At 39.8% G+C, this 20,553-nt stretch overlaps 1 protein-coding gene across 2 annotated transcripts in view; it reads left to right on the plus strand.

Moving 5' to 3' along the window:
* The first annotated feature begins 714 nt into the window (after positions 1-714).
* Positions 715-20,553, plus strand: part of LOC137384350 (guanine nucleotide-binding protein subunit alpha-13) — a 95,489-nt gene continuing 75,650 nt past the window's right edge. For both annotated transcript variants that reach the window (XM_068058248.1, XM_068058249.1), the window contains exon 1: positions 715-1,270. In XM_068058248.1, the coding sequence (XP_067914349.1) occupies positions 749-1,270 (522 nt within the window). In that variant the 5' untranslated portion in view covers positions 715-748. The remainder of the gene's footprint in view (positions 1,271-20,553) is intronic.

A 20,553-nucleotide genomic window follows, 5' to 3' on the forward strand; every position in this document is an offset into this window, starting at 1 on the left:
GGGTCTATCTCCAAAGGACGAAACGTTGAATTTATTTAATCATTCCAATACACGTTTAGTCCAGAGAATGAGTCAGAAAGAGACAGACACAATTACAGATAACTCGCAGATAAGGTAAATCCTATTGGAGAAAGCAAAACAGATTCTTGGAAGTCGAGGAGAGACACATGTTTGGAGATGGAAGTAAACCGTTTTGTTGGGTATATCACTTGCTCTGCTGGGAGTTGGATAGAAAGGTGCTGTTAATTAGTGTATCAACATGATAAAACATTGCATCTTTTGACTCACCAAATCAACTAGAATCTATATATTACAGTGGCTGTGGGAAGGTAGTTTCGGAAAATGTTACAATTGACTTATGAGTAGCAGAAAATGTACACATAGTAAACCTATTTAAATATAGAACTGTATATCTTTTTAACAGCGATATAGATCAAACTAGGTTGTATTATTTGAGTCATTGTCACTCATGGGGTCTGCTGGTTTGGAAAAAATGACAGGTGTGATGGAAAGTATTTTAATTTCACACTTTCCGAGCTGTATGAGTAGTGTTAAAAGACCCCCTACAATCATCCATTAATTACAGCAGCAGGCAATTACTCGTTCAGAGCACTGAGGCCAGTTGTTGCTCCTCCAGGCAGTAGAGGCGCTGCAGCTGGTTCCGAGTGACGTGTGACGTTCAGCGCTCGCCCCCCTGCGGGCGGCGGTACCGCGCCCCGTGCCCGCGCCCTCCTCACTATGTTATCGAATGTTAAAGATGGCGGATTTCCTGCCGTCCCGCTCCCTCCTGGCCGCTTGTTTTCCGAGCTGCGTCCTTACCCAGCGAGAGGCCGAGCAGCTCCGCAAGAGCAAGCAGATCGACGAGCTCATCTCGCGGGATAAGACCTATGTGCGGCGGCTAGTGAAAATCCTGCTGCTCGGGGCCGGCGAGAGCGGCAAAAGCACTTTCCTGAAGCAGATGCGAATTATTCACGGCCAGGACTTCGACCAGAAGGCCAAGGAGGAGTTCAGGGGAACCATCTACAGCAACATCCTGAAGGGAATCCGCGTTCTGGTGGACGCCAGGGAAAAGCTCCGCATCCCCTGGGGAGACCCCAACAACCAGCAGAACGGCGAGGTTCTGATGAGTTTCGACACCAGGGCGTTGACCGGGGCGGCCGTAGGCCTCATGGAGACACGGGTTTTCCTGAAGTACTTGCCGGCCATCAGATCACTGTGGGCGGATAGTGGTATCCAGAATGCTTACGACAGACGCAGGGAGTTCCAGCTGGTGAGTAACTCGGAGTTGGCGTCCCGGGGGATGATGCGCGGGCTTTGAAAGGCCCTGGCTCTGGGGAAAGCAACGAGAAACCAGCGGCTTCCTGGAGGGTGTGTTCCGAGTTGCAGCTTTGGGCGGGTGGAGGGTTTTTATGGTTTATTCTCTAGTTTCAAATACTTTGGAAAGTAAGATATTCTTCAAATAAGATTTTTTCTGTGTAGGTTCTTCCATTTAGAAATAAACTCCTCCACGCCCCACTATCTTCAAACTTCATTAAAATTCAAAAGTATTTGTTCAACCACAGTCAGTCTCTAATAGTTGGACGTAGACTTGAATGTATGTAAAACACGTACGTTTATTGCTACACTACAGTATGTGAAAGCTGAAGATGGAAATTAACTAGGGATTTTTAAAACACCTTTTGTATAAATTTGTATGAGGACTGTAGAGTAAGTTTTGTATAAATTTTCCAATGCGTCTTGGTGCGCTTGCGCTCATGATAACATTAGAAATGTATTAATTCTGAAAGTCGTGAGATCTTCAGAAAGGACTTTATGGGACACCTTTCAAGTTTTGCGACTAAGATTCTGTAAAGTTATAATCCAACTTTTAAGTGTTTTTTTTGACTAAGATCAGGAATTTGTAAGATTGTACCGATCCATTGAGAAAAGTGACCTGCCAAATTTAGCGTATTGTGTACTTACAAAATTTATTTGATCTCTTTGGAGAGCAAGTGTTTAATATTAATGAAAATGGTAAACTGGCTAAAATAAAGCTGAAGTATGACTTGAACATTGGTGCCTGGCACATTTTATTATAACCAACATATTAATAGCTAAGCTTAAAACTTTGAGCTACATGTAAAACAGTTTGCCAGTTGGATTTTTTCCAATAAATTTAAGAAATGTCCTTTGTTTTAGTCTATGCTGAATTTTCAAGATTTTGTGTAAATTGCTACAGCATTATGTTCCTCTGTCCGACAAATGGACAGTGCACATTTTTCCAATTTGTAAGCAAACTGACATGCCAAATGTTTTCAAATTGAGAAATCAACACTGCGTGCATTCACATTACGTAGTTTGGATGGGTGTGATGACTTCAAAGGGATTTCTTTTGAGTAGGTAGATATAATTAGCAAATGTGGCGAGAGAGGAAGTGAAATCAAAAATTAGTTGAATCTTTTCGAGTAGATGGGGACTTGTAGCATTGCTGTGAACCGTCTGACTTAAATTACTATTTTCCCTAAAATATTGCTACAAAACTGTTTATTAGAATTAGCAGAAAGTGATTTTGCTGCATCCATCACTGTAATGTGTGCAATTTCCTTGTACTTTGTGCCCAGATGGGTACTTTATAATCTCAAATCTCATCAGCTGGGAATGTGGGTGGTCTTGGTGAAGCACATTTCTGTAACCACTGACAAAGCTGCTGCATTATGATTGGTTGATGGGTGCAGTTTAGTGAGGTGAGATAGCATGTACCTGTTTTTTCCTCTCTGAATTTACATGTGGTCAAGAGCTGATGAAATTCAATAAAACTGAGTGAATTGGAGTCTCAGGCAGTCCAGGAATTTAAATTCCCAACTTTTTGCTGGTGAGCCGATTGCACCTACTGTTTGAACTATAGATGCATTTAGAATAATTTTGTTGAATATTACAGGCTGCATGAATTGGAACTATGGTAAAACCAGTTCTTTTAACCCAAACCAAAGAGAGCTTGACTTTCATGTAACTGACTCATTCTGCTTTGAGTGAAACTGAATTTCAGCTGATGTGGGACATTTTGACATAATTGTAAGTGGGTTCAGTTCTCCATTTTGATCATATTGGTCAGCTAATTTGGAGTATCATCTGGGTCTTGTTTGCGTATTGATCAATTTTAAAGTTCATCGTTGAATAGTCTGAGCATAAAACTGTAAATGTTTAAATTGACATACTTTGAACTTGTTAGAATTTAAGAGAAAATTTGAAGAAAAGAAATCCATTAAATAAAAATTTTAGGTTAGCCATTCATGTAAATGGTTCATTGTATTTGGGTGCTAACATCTATATTTTGAGGGGAATGTGCAAACTGTGCAATGAAAAAGAAATACTCTATCAAGTATTTCAGCTAAAGAGTCATCAGTTATGAAGAAATGTAGACCTCTGTACTCCACTATTCTGGGTCAAGGAGGAAGCATGGCATGAAGTAGGAGGTGCGATGGAAAGGTAAAAGCAAAGTCTTTTTGAATGCTTTGTAAATCTTCTTTGTTATTTAGGAGAATTACTAACACATCAACTCCAGTTAAATATTGGCACTTATAACAAACCAGGACTTCTAATGCAAGCGATAAATAGAACATTTTAGTACTCACATGCGCAGATTGATAGTGAGGAGATAGGTTCTACAATTGGCCGACATTTCTGGAAATGCGCAATTTGTGAATCTTCTCAAACCTTGTTTTAGGTTTAACAAAATGCAGCAATCAATTAAAATCCCATATAAAAATTGGAACTGATAGCTGTGCACACATTTAAAGCCCATAATATCTGCATTTAACACCTAATTTCAACCAGTGCAACAAATCAATGATAGGAAAATGATCGATCTCTGTCTGCTCTTCCTTCCACCCCCAGCTTGCATAAGGGAAAGATAAGTTAGAATATTGTTGAGACAAAGTTCTGATAATTACTTCACTCTGTTGCCTCTATTTTGACTTGCACCCAAGTCTGGTTTGCGCACGATTCCTGCGCTCGCTGACCTACATTGGCTCCAGTTCCAACAGCGACTCGAATATAAAATTCTCACCCTGTGTTCAAATTCCCCCATGCCTTTGCCTCACCCTATCTCTATAACCTCCAGACTTCCAACTCTTCAAGAACTCTGTGCTCCTTCAATTCTTGCCCATTATGCATCTCAGATTTCCTTTGCCCCTCCACTGGCAGATGTGCCTTCAGTTGTCTAGGCCCTAAGCTCTGTCATCCCCTCCCTAAATTGTCTTGCCTGTCTATCTCTTACTCCTTTTAAGACACACCTTAAACCTGCTTCTTTGACCAAGCTTTTGGTCACCGATCCTAATATCTCCTTATGTGGCCCAGTATCAAATTTTGTCTGCTTCTGAGAAGCGCGTTGTGACATTTTATGTAAATGTAAGTTAAGATTTGTTCAGCTGGACAAATTGTAGATATAGCCTACATGTCATTTCTTGTGACATGTTACTTACTGGATTCCACCTGTCCGATTTTAGGAAAGTTGCTGGCTTGCATTTAGGTTTCCGATTGTTTCCTGGATTCATGCGTATTTAATCAAGTTAAATTTAGCACTTTGTTAAGTATGAACATTTTTAAATGATTTTATAAAATAATTTTGAAGGATCATATTTGCAGAGTATATTTCATGATTGATTCAGGTCAACGGCTCTGCTGTCTGCATATGGTTGCACACTGTTTAGTTGGTTTGCCTTAGAGTTCATGATTTTATTAGCATTTTGACAAATTTGGAATGGCAATACATGCAGATTCAGTTCATAATTAAAATCGCTCCTCTTTGGTTTTTAAATCATTCCCATTTGCAGTTGTATTTCATTTTTGCTGGTCTGGCCCACTTAATCACCAAGGAAAGTGATGACTGTACAGGAAGAAACTGTCAACCTGTCTGCACTTGAACTCTGATCCTTAATTTACCTCCATCGCCACTGAAACCATTGGCAGTGCTTTTTTTTACCCCTAGACTCTTTCCAGCATCCGCCTTACCAGCTTGCCGAGTCCTCTCACCCAAACTCTGCTGTCAACGCCTGGACCCATGGACCAATCACCTATCTTCGTTAACCTTCATTTGTTTCCTGTCCCACAACACATCAAATTGAAAATCCTTATCCTTTTAAAATTAATTCCTTAGCTCAGTCCACCTTACTACATAAGAATGTAAGAAATAGGAGTAGACCATATGGCCCATTGAGCCTGCTCCACCATTGAGTAAGATCAGGCTGATCTTCTGCCTCAACTTCACTTTCCTGCTCACTCCCCATATCCTTTGATTCCCTGAAAGGCAAAAATCCATCTATCTCAGCCTTAAATATACTCAATGATGGAGCATCCACAGCCTTCTGGGGTAGACAATTCCACAGATCCACAACCCTTTGAGTGAAGAAGTTTTTCCACATCTCAGTCCTAAATGATGGACCCCCTATCCTGAGACTGTGCCCCTGTGTTCTAGATTCCCCAGTCAAGGGAAACGACCTCTCTATCTTCCCTGTAAAGCCCCTCCAGAATCTTGTATGTTTCAATGAGATTGCGCCTCATTCTTCTAAACTCCAGAGAGTATAGATCCGATTTACTCAGCCTCTCATTCATAGGACAACCCTGTCATCCAGGAACCAATCTAGTAAATCTTTGCTGTACTGCCTTCAATGCAGGTATATCCTTCCTTACATATGGAGTCCAAAACTATGCACAGTATTCCAGGTGTGGTCTCACCAAAGCCCCGTACAATTGTAGTAATACTTACTTATTCTTGTACTCCAATCCTCTTGCAGTAAAGGCTGGCATGCCATTTGCCTTCCTAATTGCTTGCTATACCTGCATGCTGACTTTCTCTTTCCTTGTACGAGTACACCCAAGTCTCTCTGAAAATCAACATTTAGAAGTTTCACACCTTTTAAAAAGTAGTCTACTTTTCAGTTCTTGGTACCGAAGTGAATAACCTCGCACTCCATCTGCAACTTTGTTGCCCATTCATTTAACCTGTCTATATCTGTTTGCAACTTCTTTGTGTCCTCGCATCTTACATTCTCACCTAAATTTGTATCGTCAGCAAACTTCGATACGTTACTATAAGTCATTAATATAGATTATAAATAGCTGAGGCCCCAGCACTGATCCTTGCAGCACTCCACTAGTTGCAATCTGTCAACTTGAAGATGCCCCTTTTATCCCAACTTTCTTTTTCCTGTCCATTAACCAATCCTCCATCCACACTAATAGATTGCCCCCAGCTCCATGCACCCTTATCTTGTATCGAATGCCTTTTTGAAATTCAAGTATACTACATCTGCTTGTTTCCCTTTTACCCTAGTTGTCAGCTTTTAGTCCCTTAAGTTTCTCCGATACTTTTTCTGTGCTAATAATTACTTTAAGTTCTTCGCACATATTAGCCCCTTGGTTACCCTCTATTACTGGTATGTAATTTGTGTCTTCTACTGTGAAGGCAGACTAAGTATTTGTTCAACGTCTCTGCCATTTCCTCATTGCCCCGCGGCCTCCATCAGTCCCACATCTCAGTCACTTGCCCTTTAGTCCTATGACTCTGGTTCTGCATGTTATTTTTCTGTTCCATTAACAATGCCAAACCTTGAACTGTGTTGGTCTTGTTTTAAATTTACCCTGTCTTTCTGCTTTTCTCCCCTATTTAAAAATCCTCCTCAGTGAAATTCAGTCATTCTGGGTATCTGTTTCACCTCTGTGGTACCTTGAGCTACTTTTTTGTTCGACGTGCCAGAGAAATTAAAGTTCTATCATAAAGGTGAAAGGTTACGTTTCTGACTCAAATCAGCCCTTCTGATTTGAAAAGTTTTTATTTTAACTAAATATGTATTTTTAACAAGGCAGGGTTGGAATTTGTATTAAAAGGAAAGTGCTGGAAATACTCCTGGTCTGACAGCATCTGTGGAGAGAAGCAGAGTTAACGTTTCTGGTCAAATAGTTAGAATTTATATGATTTGCACCATAACTTTTTTCAGTGCTTTATTGCATCTAGTGCAGTGGAAAAGTTCTGGAATTTTGGACCTCCGCTTGGCTTACCTGCCAGAGTTCCAACAAATATTTAAAATTAAAATCTGCCTATGTTTGAGTGAAGTGCTTCACATTTAAAATGCCAATTGCTAAAATGTTTAACTTTTCAGTTTTGAAGTTGCATGTCGTCAGCTATGAGACTTCTGGTACTCTGTGCTCAATCCGGTGTAGTGGTGTTTGTGATACTGGGTTCAGGAGTCCTGAAAGTTGGTTATGTTGGGCTTTTCAGACTCTAGGAGCCAAATGAAGATGTTGGACTCTAACTTACTATTCGATCTTAAAAGTGTGTAGAGAGCCAAATCATTAGAGTCTGTATATTTAAATGCATGGACAAGAAAAATATATTTTGGATTCTAGAATTTGAGCTTTGTGTGAATATTGAGCCAAAATCCCAATCAAAGGCTGTTGACTCTGGAAACTTCATAACCTTTTGGAGTAGATGTTTCAAGCTTTGAGGTTGGAAATTAAACTTGATTCCAGAAAATACATTCAAGAATTGAACCCTCCTGCCTACTTTGCAATTCGTAAAAGTGCTTGGTTCCTGACTGCTTAGTATAATACTGCAGAAAATTTTGTTAGGTTGATGACTGTCACTAATTTACTGAAAGTTCTGTGTACAATACTCTTTAATACAGTCAAGATTTCAGAACTTTCTTCTGAATGAATGAGTGTTCCTGTATTTTAAAATGATAAAACCTTTTTGGAATCTTGGGGCAACTTTGGAGTTGGAAGGCACTACTTTAATATCTTGGTAGAAAGAAGAGTCTTTTAAGATTTAACTTGGACAATTTCCAAAATATGCTGCATCTTTAAAACTGAGAATCAGTTGCCAAAGTTCACTGGGTTAAATGTGCTACTTGATGAAGTCTTGAGCAGTTCAGATGAGGGAAGTCCCAGGTTCTGTCCTTTGCCATGTTCTTAGCTGATTTCAGTCTGGGTGACAGTGAGGCACTATATTTGCCTCATTAACCTAGGGTGGGGTGAAGATAAGGGAATTAATTTATGATGCCCACTCGAATTTGGTACCCATTGATATTTGTTGGAAAGTACACACAGGACATTATCTGACTCATTTTGAGGTCCTCCATTGTTGAATAGCCTGCTAACTCAATCTTGAACGCACTGCCTGAAGAGGTGGTAGAGGCAATTTGACAAATTGGATCCGAAATTGGCTTAGTGGCAGGAGGCAGAGGGTGATGGTCGAGGGTTGTTTTTGTGAGTGGAAGCCTGTGACCAGTGGTGTACCACAGGGATTGGTGCTGGGGCCCTTGCTGTTTGTAGTGTACATTAATGATTTAGACATGAATATAGGAGGTATGATCAGTAAGTTTGCAGATGACATGAAAATCGGTGGTCGTAAATAGTGAGGAGGAAAGCCTTAAATTACAGGACGATATAGATGGGCTGGTAAGATGGGTGGAGCAGTGGCAAATGGAATTTAATCCTGAGAAGTGTGAGGTGCTGCTTTTTGGGAGGACTAACAAGGCAAGGGAATATACAATGGATGAGAGGGTCCAAAAGATCACTGAAGGCAGCAGCACAGGCAGATAAGGTGGTTAGGAAGGCATATGGGATACTTGCCTTTATTAGCTGAGGCATAGAATATAAGAGCAGGGAGGTTATGATGGAGCTGTATAAAATGCTAGTTAGGCCACAGCTGGAGTACAGTTCTGGGCACCACACTATAGGAAGGATGTGATTGCACTGGAGGGGTGCAGAGGAGATTCACCAGGATGTTGCCTGGGTTGGAGCATTTCAGCTATGAAGAGAGACTGAAAAGGCTGGGGTTGTTTTCCTTAGAGCAGAGAAGGCTGAGGGGGGGGGACTCGATTGATGTATACAAAATTATGAGGGGCATTGATAGATTAGATAGGAAGAAACTTTTCCCCTTAGTGGAGGGGTCAATAATCAGGGGGCATAGATTTAAGGTAAGGGGCAGGAGGCTTAGAGGGGATTTTCATTCAAAACATTTTCACTCAGAGGGTGGTTGGAAATCCGGAAAGCACTGCTTGAAGAGGTGGTAGAGGCAGGAACCCTTACAACATTTAAAAAGTATTTAGATAAGCACTTGAAATGTCATAGCATACAAGGCTACAGGCCAAGTGCTAGAAAAAGGGATTAGAATAGTTAGGTGCTTGATGGCTGGCAAAGACACGATGGGTTGAAGGGCCTGTTTCTGTGCTGTATAACTCTGACTCTATTTGAAGCATGAGGAGTCTGGCAGTACTTGTGACATTAACCCAGCATAAGTCACTTACTTTGAGATCAGGGGATAAAGGAGAGTAAAACTGTTGCGAAAATTAGAGAAAATCTGCGCAGCTGTTACAGGTTTTGCATCTGCTCAAAACATTGGTTCCTATTTATTTTAAGGTATATTTTGAACGTTTAATTCTTCAGTACATGGTCACAAGTCTGTGGTGGCATGTCTATGCTAATTTGTTTCCTAGTTACAAGAACATTTTGGATTAAGGGATTTTCAAAGATTCTCTAGCATAAGAATTCATAGATTTTTTTTTATGTTAAAATTTGGAATAAAACAAAGATACTTTGGATAAATTTCTTTCATGGGAATTGGTATTTTTTATTTTTGGAGAAGCTGATACAAGGCTTGTAGGGAATATATATTATGGTCATACTTCCTTGACAGTAGTTGTTGGAACAATACGATGTAGCAGTTGAAAAATTTTAGTCATTGCTGCCACCAGTTTCATCACTTCCCTCCATTTGACTGGGCAGTGTTCTTGAGATGAGTAATAATGGAGGAGGGTTCTGTGTTCAGAACACCATGTTGTTCATTGATTTCCTGCCTGCTACCAACATTTCTGCGTCTGATTTTCAAAATATATTCATACTTTAAAAACTTCTTGAATTGCAAAAAGCTTGGATTTGTATGAATTGTTGTTTGAACTTATAAATAAATATGATTTGAAATTTTCTGATTTTTAAAAAAAATATTTAAAAAAAAATATATATATATACATTATGTATGACTAAAATGGAAGCATGGGCACCCTGTTTAGAGAACAGTGAGAAAACCCCCCTCAAGAAACTAGGTCTTTTTTTTTTCAGGAGCCCACATTGGAATTTTTACTGATGCCCTGGGTAACGTGCTGCTTTTCAAAAAAAAAAGTGTTTCTTAAAATAAAATTGTCTCCAAGTGGAACTTTCACTTTTTATTTCTGAATTAGTTTTTTTTCATTCCCTTTGCTTTAGTTCTTTGAGGTGCATTACTGTTCTTGATTTTCTTAGGCTCATTCAGTTCAATATTTTCAATACTTTATTTTCTCTACTTCCAATTTGTTACTGAACTTTCATTCAATTTTGGTAGTTTGATATCTGAAATACAAATGACTGGATAATTTTATTTTAGAATTGTAGAATGATACAGCACAGAATGAAGCCATTTGGCCCATCATGCCTGTGTCAGCCTCTTTGAAAGAGCTATCCAATTTGTCCCACTCTCCCTGTTCTTTCCCCATAGCCCTGCAAATTGTTCCTCCAAGTACTTATCCAATTTCCTTTTGAAAATTACAGACCTGCCAGTTTTACATTTTTATTACTCTTGCTCCCTGTTCTGTCAAAAGTAAAATAGGATTCCAGGTTTGGCAAAATGTTTGAGTGAAGACATGAGTTTAAATATCAGCAGACTCATGAACTTTGGATGATTTTGGGAGTCCAGCAGTGTAAACTCAAATTTACTGGGCTCAAAAGGTGTTAGTCTACTGGGACAGGTACTTGAAAATCTGGCTTTTCATTGGATACCAGAACCCTAGGGCATGGTTTAGTCTTGTCAGCTCTAGCAACTGGGCTGAATCCAGCATAGAAGCTCAGATCCCATGAAATAATAAAAAAAAAGTCTTCTCCCGTTACTTACTGCAGAGGTTCAATGTGAAATAAATTCAGGAAGTCTCACCCCAGTGCCTAGTGTTTTTTTTAGCATAAGGTTGCTCAATGTTAGCAAGAAAAAACTCACTTACTTGGAAGTGTCTTGAAAATGGTTGATGTGAGGAAGTGAAAAATCACAGTGATACTCTGAGACTGACTAAGATGCATTGTTGGCACTGAATAGTGGGAGTCAAGGCCCTATGGGAAAAGGAAAATGGTGGATCCTGTCGGATGGTTCCCCGAACAGACTGCCAAAGTCATTTGGCGGAATGCCTCATCACCAGAACTTTCAAACAAGCACCAAGATGTAGCTTGGCTGGTGGTGAGAAGAGCCCTCCCCGTCAGATCCTTCATGCACGCCCGAAGTCTCGCCCCCTCCACACAATGCCTCCACGGTGGCTGTGGTGGGGAAGAGACGGTTGCCCACCTACTCCTGGAATGTGTCTTTGCAAAGCAGGTGTGGAAAGAGATGCAGTGGTTTTTGTCGAGGTTCATCCCAAGCAGTTCTGTAACACGAGTCTGTGCTCTGCGGGCTGTTCCCAGAAACGCACACCGAAATAAACGTCAACTGCTGCTGGAGGACTATCAATTTGGTGAAAGACGCCCTTTAGTCTGCCCGAAACTTGCTGGTTTTCCAGCGCAAAGAGTTGTCCATGACCGAATGTTGCAGACTGGCACATTCCAAGGTCCAGAACTACGTGCTGAGGGACGCACTAAAGCTTGGGGCAGCCGCAGCAAAGGTTCAATGGGGAAAGACCACTGTATAAGGTTCCCCCATCAAGCTGAACTGAGGGGCTGGATCCATGGAAAATCCCTCGAACTGTATTGGGAATATTTTTGTTTGCTGTAAAATGTATATGGCATGAAAAATGAAATGGAAGGGTTGTGAGGCAACTCACTCCTGTATTGAAGGAAACTGACCTCCTTTGCACTGTTTGTATTTTTTGGCTTGCTGCTGTTTAGAACTGTTTTGTAATGTTTTTTTTTACAGATTTTTATGAATAAAGTATATTTTGAAAATAAAAAAAAAGTGGGAGTTTTACTTTGCATTGCTCAGTATTTAATGCTGACATTGGGTGCTTTGTAATTTCTACCTATATAGGTCTCCTAGGTGTAATTAGTTGAATTGGTTTTATGGCAGGATGGAGAGGGAACGAAGGTAAGGAGACAATCCTTGGATGTGCTCTTGGTATCTTTGTCACTCACACATGATCCTTATAATCTGATAGTTCTGGTGCCATGTTTCGATTTTTAACTCAAATAATGGTGTTTCATTTTTAAAGAAAAGAATGTATTCTGATTTTGGTGTAACAAGATTACATTGAGTGCCCACTTGATGTAGTTTGTACAAATTACTGTGCAGAGTAATCTGGCAAACAGACCAGATTAAGTAGTTTAGACAACATAATGCAGTTACAGTTGAAAACCAGAAAAAATGAGCACAGTTGACCTTGAATAAAAGTTATTTTCATTCTTGGTTTTAATTAGATGTAGCATGCAAAAACTGTTCGCCGTTGCAGTGGAGTAAGCAGATACTTAGACTACTACAAGGCCATCTCTTTGAAGTGGTCTCGCATTCTTTTGCTTACCAGCTCTTTGACATGGGAAACTCACTGGCACTTCTGGAAATAGTTTCATGAAGGTGGTGTGACTCTACTCAGAAAAGCTGGAACATCATGTCATCAGTTGTGTTCTTTCTGTCTAAAGTTGAAGAAAACCAGAATATTTGAGTCTAAGTTTCTTCATCAAAAATAGTAAATGAATTTTGCAGAGCTTTTTGTTACTTTAAATACTAATATGGGTGGAAAAACACTAAATAAAGTAAAGCGTGAACCTGCATCAATAATAAATAGTGCTCCAAGAAGCTTGTACATACTCTGAAGTGTGATATAGGGCACTGAAATATAGAAATGGTAGAGGTTTTAGTTCTTGCCTCATTCATCACTGAAGTATTTTCACCAGCCCCCAGTTGTTATCCTTCCTCTGGGATTGCAGGTACCATGTCCCTAGTAATTAATCTGTCATATAAAACTGGATGTTGTTTACCTTTCTGGATAAAAGCACTATGTAGTACAATAACCGGACTATTTTGAGGGAACTATCGAAGGTTGTTGAATTGTTGTTGAGGTGTTCAGATTCGGACACACTGCCAAAGAATGGTAGATTATAGGTTTGCAGTTCCCCATATAGTGAATGGAGGCATCCTTTGGACAGCTCCTACAGGTATTGATACAAGTCTGAGGGCAGGCTGGAGTGTGATTTTTCTTTTAGTTGTTGAAGACACGCAGAATGATTCATTGTCATTACAGAAGAGGGGAAGGAAGGGGTCAAAACAGTTACATGCTTTTGACCTGTTGGAAGTAGAAGAGGGGTGTGGTGGGGCTGGGGGGTGCTGGTGTAATGGCCATGAAGATCAAGATGTGTTTTAATAACTTTGCAGTTAACATTGTTTTATTTTTAAAGCTGAATTCTTGCACTTTGGATTCCAACATAATTCTGACATAAAAGATTTGCATCAAACATTGGAATTGATGAGCAGCATTATTAGTATTGTGATTTTGTGTTGGGTGCAACATTACAAAAAGCAGATTGATTAACAGAAACCTGCCAGCTCTTATGCTGTTGTCGCTGGGAAACTAAACTTATTTTTTTCCCTCTGGATAATCAAGTAAAATACAGTCTTAGGGTGGGTTTACATAATGGCTTTTCAAGTGTAGTTTTCAAACTGCTTGTTAGCAATCTGAGGTAGTTATGAAATTATCTACAGAACTGAAGTGCTGTGATATGACAGGAAACTTTAGTTGAACTTGCAGACTTGAATCCTTCAATTACATTTATGGTTTTCATCAATTCTGAGCCTGGTTACCTTGTGGCATACAGCTGCACTTTGGAGAAAGGAATATTAGTAGTGGTCATCGCACTCCTTCTTTACATTATACCCCATAGCAAGGATACACCACGGCTAAGTTTCCAATGCTCATGTGATCTCAGCTGTTCATGTCGTAGCTGGCTTGTGTTATGCAACAGTTTGAGCAGCGACCTGAAAATTATTATATTTTAAATTTGCTCAGGACGTAGAGTATATAGATAGATTGTGAGTTTTATGCAAAGTAACTGTTAAGGATGCTTGTGTCAGCAAGTTTTATTGAACAATCTTTATCACTGAATACATTTGGGATGTCACTAACAATTGTTGTAAAGGTATGGAAGTTCCTGAGGAAGACTGGTCATCTTGCATGCTTGCAAATATTGATTTGCATAGAGACAATGGTACTCTTGGTTGACCTACAGAAATTATATTTTAGGTGTTGAGGTGAAAACAGCAAACCAAATGCTTTAGTGGGTAAATGCATTACATTCCTCGCCACTTATAGTGGTCGCGTTGGGAACAACACAATTTGTTTGCTATACATGGTATCCAGTGTAACCAAGAAATTTTTGAAAAGGACGAAGGAAATCTTTGCCCTCCATCTCTCCACTTCCTGCTTTAAATGGCCCCAGTTTTGTTACTCACATTATGGTAATGATCTCAGAAGAGAAGATGATGGTCTAGTCATCTTCTGTACTGTTGGATGGGGCTGAAGTACACCGGCCTGATTAGTCTCAGCTCTGGCTTAAGGTTGAACTAAAAGTGCAGAGGAAGCTGCTGTTCATCTATGGAGAGCTGAACAGGGCTGAATTATAGAGCGGTCATAAACCCATTTATCTGACACTTTATTGAAGGAGCTTTGGAGGCCACTGGGGGTGACTGAAGGCGGTAGTGCTGTCTGAAAGGACAGTGACAGGTAATTATACTTCATTGAGGTACAAACAGCTGCTTAAATGCTTTTGTAATTGGCACCTATATCAATGACAAATGGTTAGCGGCATTTGCCCATTATAGGCGGTTGTCCAGGATAAGCTGGGGTGGTGCAAGTGGTGGGAACTGTACCTTGTTTGGCACTCAGCCATAGAGAGCACTTGTCTTGATAGTTTTTTTATATTACTTTAATATTTATGATTTCCCCAGTTGATGTATCAAGTTTGATATCCTGTCTGTGCTGAGCTAGCTGATCTCTGGTGGAGTGACAAGGTCTCTCCAGTTAGCTTCCTAGCCCCTCTGCAATGGGGTATGGGCTGGGGGAGGGCTAGGAATAAAATAAATCTGCACAGATTCCTGCTGCTGATTACTTTCTTGTGGACGATGCTTAAATTGTTCGAATGTTGGTGTCAGGTAGGGCAGTATCAAACTTGGCTGTGATAACTCCTATGATTCAATAACCTGCTAGTTTTTTAAGAGCAGGATAGTTACTTAGTTAATATATTAGAGGGTTGCTGCTATCTGTGGAAACTATATCAAAGTGAGTTGGTGCCTTGAAACTGAGGAAAAGTACTATGGGTCCCTTGGCTTTTTTATGTGTAGTAATCGTATATGGATAGGAACATTTTTGATTCCGAAAGGGTGAAATGAGCAGGAATAATGCTGTTGCTCTGATGTATTTTATTTGCAGGCCTGCAGTAGCCACTGACTTAGATACCCTATTCGTATTAAAAGCAAAATACTGCAGATGCTGGAAATCGGAAATAAAAACAGGAAATGTTGAAAGTACTTGGGTCTAGCAGCATCTGTGGAGAGAGAAGCAGAGATAATGTTTCAGGTCTTTCCCCACAGATGCTGCCAGATCTGCCGAGTATTTCCAGCATTTTCTGTCTTTTTATACCCCATTTTTATGTTGTGATTCTGGAGTGCTGATGCCTATGTATATTAAATTCTCAACATGGAAAACTTTTTTTTTTAGAAGGAAAGAAACGATCACAGTAAACTGGTCCAATTTGGAGGGGTTGTATTATGCCAGCTTCCTGTTTGGTCAACTTTAAGATTCCTGACAAAACTGCTAGCTGAACCTTTTCTTTCATTGTTTCAGAAAAAATTGGTTTGATTTGATGTATGTTTTTTAAAAATATAATTGTTTTTGATTAACGTAGATTGTGAAAAGAAAAATGCTCACTACTATGAAACACAGCATGCTTAGAGGCTGTGTAAAGTTTGTATTTGTCATAAAAGTCAAATTACATGTGTTGAGTTGGAACATCTTCTGAGTAAGCAATTCTGACATAGTATTGAACTGGCTTTTAAGAGTTGAAACTAAATTGTCTTGCCTTTTACGTGATCTGCCAGTACTTCCAAATGAGTTTGATGTTGCTGTGGATTTACTGAGCACTTTTATAACTTCTCGTTTAGTTAAAGTTTTTAAACTTATGATTCCAGTTACATTGTCTGTTTAGGGATTTTGTATTCAAATACCTAAATTGGCAAGCCATGTATTGATTTCATTGCTACTGAAGTGTTGAATGTCAGTTAGCGTATTTTACTGCAAAATACTTGTTGCATAGTCCGTTAATATTTGTGGATTCCCTACATGGTGGGTTTCGATTTCAGGTGTCATTAATGGAATCACCAGGTATAAGCCAGGGGCTTCCCTATAAGGGAGAGGGGAAAAAAAGGCAAAGCAACTCTGACCATTCTAATGAATTTACTGACAGATGAATCAAAATTGGTATTAACAGGGCTGGAAGCAGTCACTTAATTCGCAGTGTTGTAAAAAGACCTCAATAAAAATGGAAGAAGTCTCGCAGCTCCCATTTTGTATAATGATTTGCAAACCTCAACAGATCTCTGTGTCCACCACAGATTATTTTTTTATTTAGAGATGCAGCACTGAAACAGGCCCTTCGGCCCACCGAGTCTGTGCCGACCATCAACCACCCATTTATGCTAATCCTACATTAATCCTACATTAATCCCATATTCCTACCACATCCCCACAATTCCGCTACCACCTACCTATACTAGGGGCAATTTATAATGGCCAATTTACCTATCAACCTGCAAGTCTTTGGCTGTGGGAGGAAATCGGAGCACCCAGCGAAAACCCACGCGGTCACAGGGAAAACTTGCAAACTCCGCACAGGCAGTACCCAGAATCGAACCAGGGTCGCTGGAGCTGTGAGGCTGCGGTGCTAACCACTGCGCCGCCCATGTATGTTCTACAGTGCAGTACTATATAATTTATCTAACAGATAAACAGGGTTGAGCGACTTCAGTTATTTGGAGAGACTGGAGAAGCTGAGGTTATTTCCTTAGAACAGAGAAGGTTCAGAGGAGATTTGATGCAAGTGTTGAAAATCATGAAGTGTTTTGATAGAGTAAATAAGGAGAACTGGCACATGCATTGTAGACCAAATGTTGTCCTCCTGTGCTGTATGATTCTATGGTTCAGTCTTTACTCTTTTAACACTGCATTTGTAAAATTCATTTGATTTGAAACCCAGTAGAATTTCTTCAGCTAGCACTTTAATGCTAGTAGAATTAATAATTATAACACTGATGGGGGCACAGTCTCAGGATAAGGGATCGATCATTTAGAACTGAGATGAGAAATTACTTCACTCAAAAGGTTGGGAATCTTTCGAATTCTCTACCCCTGAGGGTTGTGGATGCTCCATCATTGAATACATTTAAGGCTGGGATAGACAGATTTTTGGGGTCTCAGAATCCAGGCGTATGGGAGCGGGCGGGAAAGTGGAGTTGAATCCAAAGATCAGTCATGATCGTTTTGAATGGCGGAGCAGGCTCAATGGGCCATATGGTCTACTCCTGCTCCTATTTCTTGTGTTCTTGTGGTGATTTAAGATTTTTCTTCAGCAGTGAAATCTTGCCATGAACTGCTGCTGTTGCAATGCCCAATCAAAAGCAGATACCCTAAATAGAAAAATCTTAGCTGGCAGTAATGTCAGAGCTACATCCTCCAATTGAAGCTTGACTGGAATCACAGTTGAATTGATGTTGGTTTCAAAACTAGCATGTGAACAATATTTCTTCTTGTAGGTGGTGGCCTAATTAGTAACTTACTTGCATTAAGTTTTCACCAGAGCATATCTCTGCAACAGCCCTGTTTGTACTGATGTAAACCAGATCATTGACACAATTATTCTAAATGAAAACTACTACAAACAAAATTAGGCAATTTAAGAATATTCTGGGAGGGAAGATGAAGCATGTTCATTTTTGTTATGACTTATTTAATGTTTTGGTATCAATATAATTTCGGAGGATGTTCTAATTTATCAGTAAGTCAACACACTTGTGCCAATATGCTATTGATGTGATGCTTTTAATTTTTCACCTTACTGTTACCACCGCTTCTACGATTACCACCAGGATGTCACTCCAGTGTGAATGTGCAAGTACTTTCTCCAGATATCAGCAATTGTAAAGACAAATCTGGAATTGTACTGCTGGGCATTTTCTATAGCTTAAGTGGATGTAGTGCAAAAGTATCATACCTTCAATTATGCTAGACTTTAAAAGCCCAATGACAACCCTGACTGTAGTGAATAGCAGAACAGGCTTGAGGGATTGAACGGCTTACTCCTGTTCCTGTAACTGGTTATGATGCTAGTTCTCTAATTTAATTTTACATACCACATTTTAATACATGGACCATTAAGGGCAAGGGGTAGTTTGCGTTGAGTTATGAAAGCAGCCTGTTGACAACCTTCAGGAGTGGTTAAGTTAACTCAAATATTACAAGTAATCTTGGAAAGTTGTTTTTAAGATTTAAACTTGAGGCCTTCCATTAAGAATTCAGAAAATAATAAAGGGTGTAACTGCCCATTGTGTGCAGTTTAAAAAAAAAATTGAGTTGTACAAAATTTACCTGCTTTCTTGGGATTTGATACTCAAGTGCCGTGCATAACTTGCATAATAGATTACATTCCACTCCCAAACATTAAGGGGCACAGTTCATCTACTTGGATAGTATTTGTTGAGGTTGAGATCATTCTTGGTCAGACTGGATGAGGTTGCTTGATGTGTGGCCCTTGCTGGAGTTCAGGAGACCAGAAAGGTGACTGAAGCTGTTGATCATGTAAGCTTGGGGAGTTGTGGATATTGAACTGTGTGTGTTTTACCTGGGTATTGCCTCCGTCCCAAATGCAACTGCTTGAAAAGTCTTTTTTATAGCTTTTCCCTTTTTCCTTTGTTCATTTGTTTCCCTTCTCTGTCTTCTACCTCAATGAGTTGAGAGTAAACTTCATTGAGAGGCAGAATTTATTGCCACTTTAATGAGCTTAAAATGAGTTTTGCATTTGAACATACGGATATCTGCCCCCATTTGCATGAAACTAACTCGACCTGTAGCAGGAGAGGCAGGTAATGTATTATATATTTCTCTAATGTGCCTTGTGCACTATTAACCTTTGGAAAAGATGGATTAACAATGGCATGGTACACCGATATAATCGCTGCAATTTATCAGACTACCTCAAAGCTGTGTTGAAGTTCCATCTGTTAAGTTACTGGACTTGAGGTCCTGACATTTGCATGCTACACTTTGAATTTTTGCTATCAGGGGATATCTACTCATCAAGAATAAAGTATTTACATGTTATGAGGAAGATTGTTTCATATTGAGATTTATGATGACTTATGTTTCTGGGTTGTATCATCTCAAACCTCTCATTTTGGCAACAGTATAGATTAAATCTATTTCACAGTCCCTGTGTTGGTGTTTAATACAGAAATGTATTTCTGCTGGAAAACTGCAAATGTGACATAAAAACAAAGCGCTGAAAATTCATAGTTCAGACAACATCTGTTTTTAAAAAAAAAAGACAGATTATTAAATTTTTGGTATGCACTGTTTTAGAACAGAAGGCTGAGAAATCTAAAACATTATAACTTGTCTCATCATTACAGATGCTAGTTTACTTGTATATTTCCAGCATTTCCTGTTTGTTACTCTACCTCCACCCTCCCCCCCCCCCCCCACCCCCACCCCCCATTTAGCTTGGCTCAGTAGATAAAAGTCTTGCCACTGAGTCAGAAGGAAGAAGATTTAAGTCCACATTAGGATTTGATAAAATCAAGAATTGACAAAAATCTTAGATGTATAATTTTGATTTTTAAACAAAAATACAGTCATCAGTTTGCTTGCTAAATTGATTAGATGAAGGTTTTTGTTCAGCATTTTACCATTGTCAGTCATTTGGCCATGTTCTTCAGTACAAAGGCTTGAGGGAATTGTGCAGTTCATAGAATAGAATCATAGAAAGTTTATGGCACAGAAAGAGGCCACTTGGCTCATTGTGTCTGTGCCGGCTGAAAAACGATCCACCCATTCTAATCCCACCTTCCAGCATTTGGTCCCTAGTCCTGTAGATTATGGCACCTGAGGTACATATCCAGACTGCTTTTGAATGAATTGAGGGTTTCTGCCTCAATTACCCTTTCAGGCAGTGAGTTCCAGACCCCCACCACCCTCTGGGTGTAAGTTCTTCCTCATCTCCCCTGTAATTTTTCTACCAATCACTTTAAATTTATGCCCCCTAGTCACTGACCTCTCTGCTAAGGCAAATAGGCTCTTCACCACTCTATCCCGGCCCCTCAAAATCTTGTACATTTCAATCAGATCTCCCCTCAGCCTTCTCTGTTCCAAGGAGAACAACCCCAGCCTATCCAATCTTTCTTCATAGCTGGATTTTTTCAGTGCTGGCAACATCCTCGTAAATTTCCTCTGTACCCTCTCTAGTGCAATTACATCCTTTCTGTAATGAGGTGACCAGAACTGCACACAGTACTCAAGTTGTGGCCTAACCAAT

The sequence above is a fragment of the Heterodontus francisci genome, chromosome 26 (genome assembly GCF_036365525.1).
Source record: "Heterodontus francisci isolate sHetFra1 chromosome 26, sHetFra1.hap1, whole genome shotgun sequence".
In the NCBI taxonomy this organism is placed as follows: Eukaryota; Metazoa; Chordata; class Chondrichthyes; order Heterodontiformes; family Heterodontidae; genus Heterodontus; species Heterodontus francisci.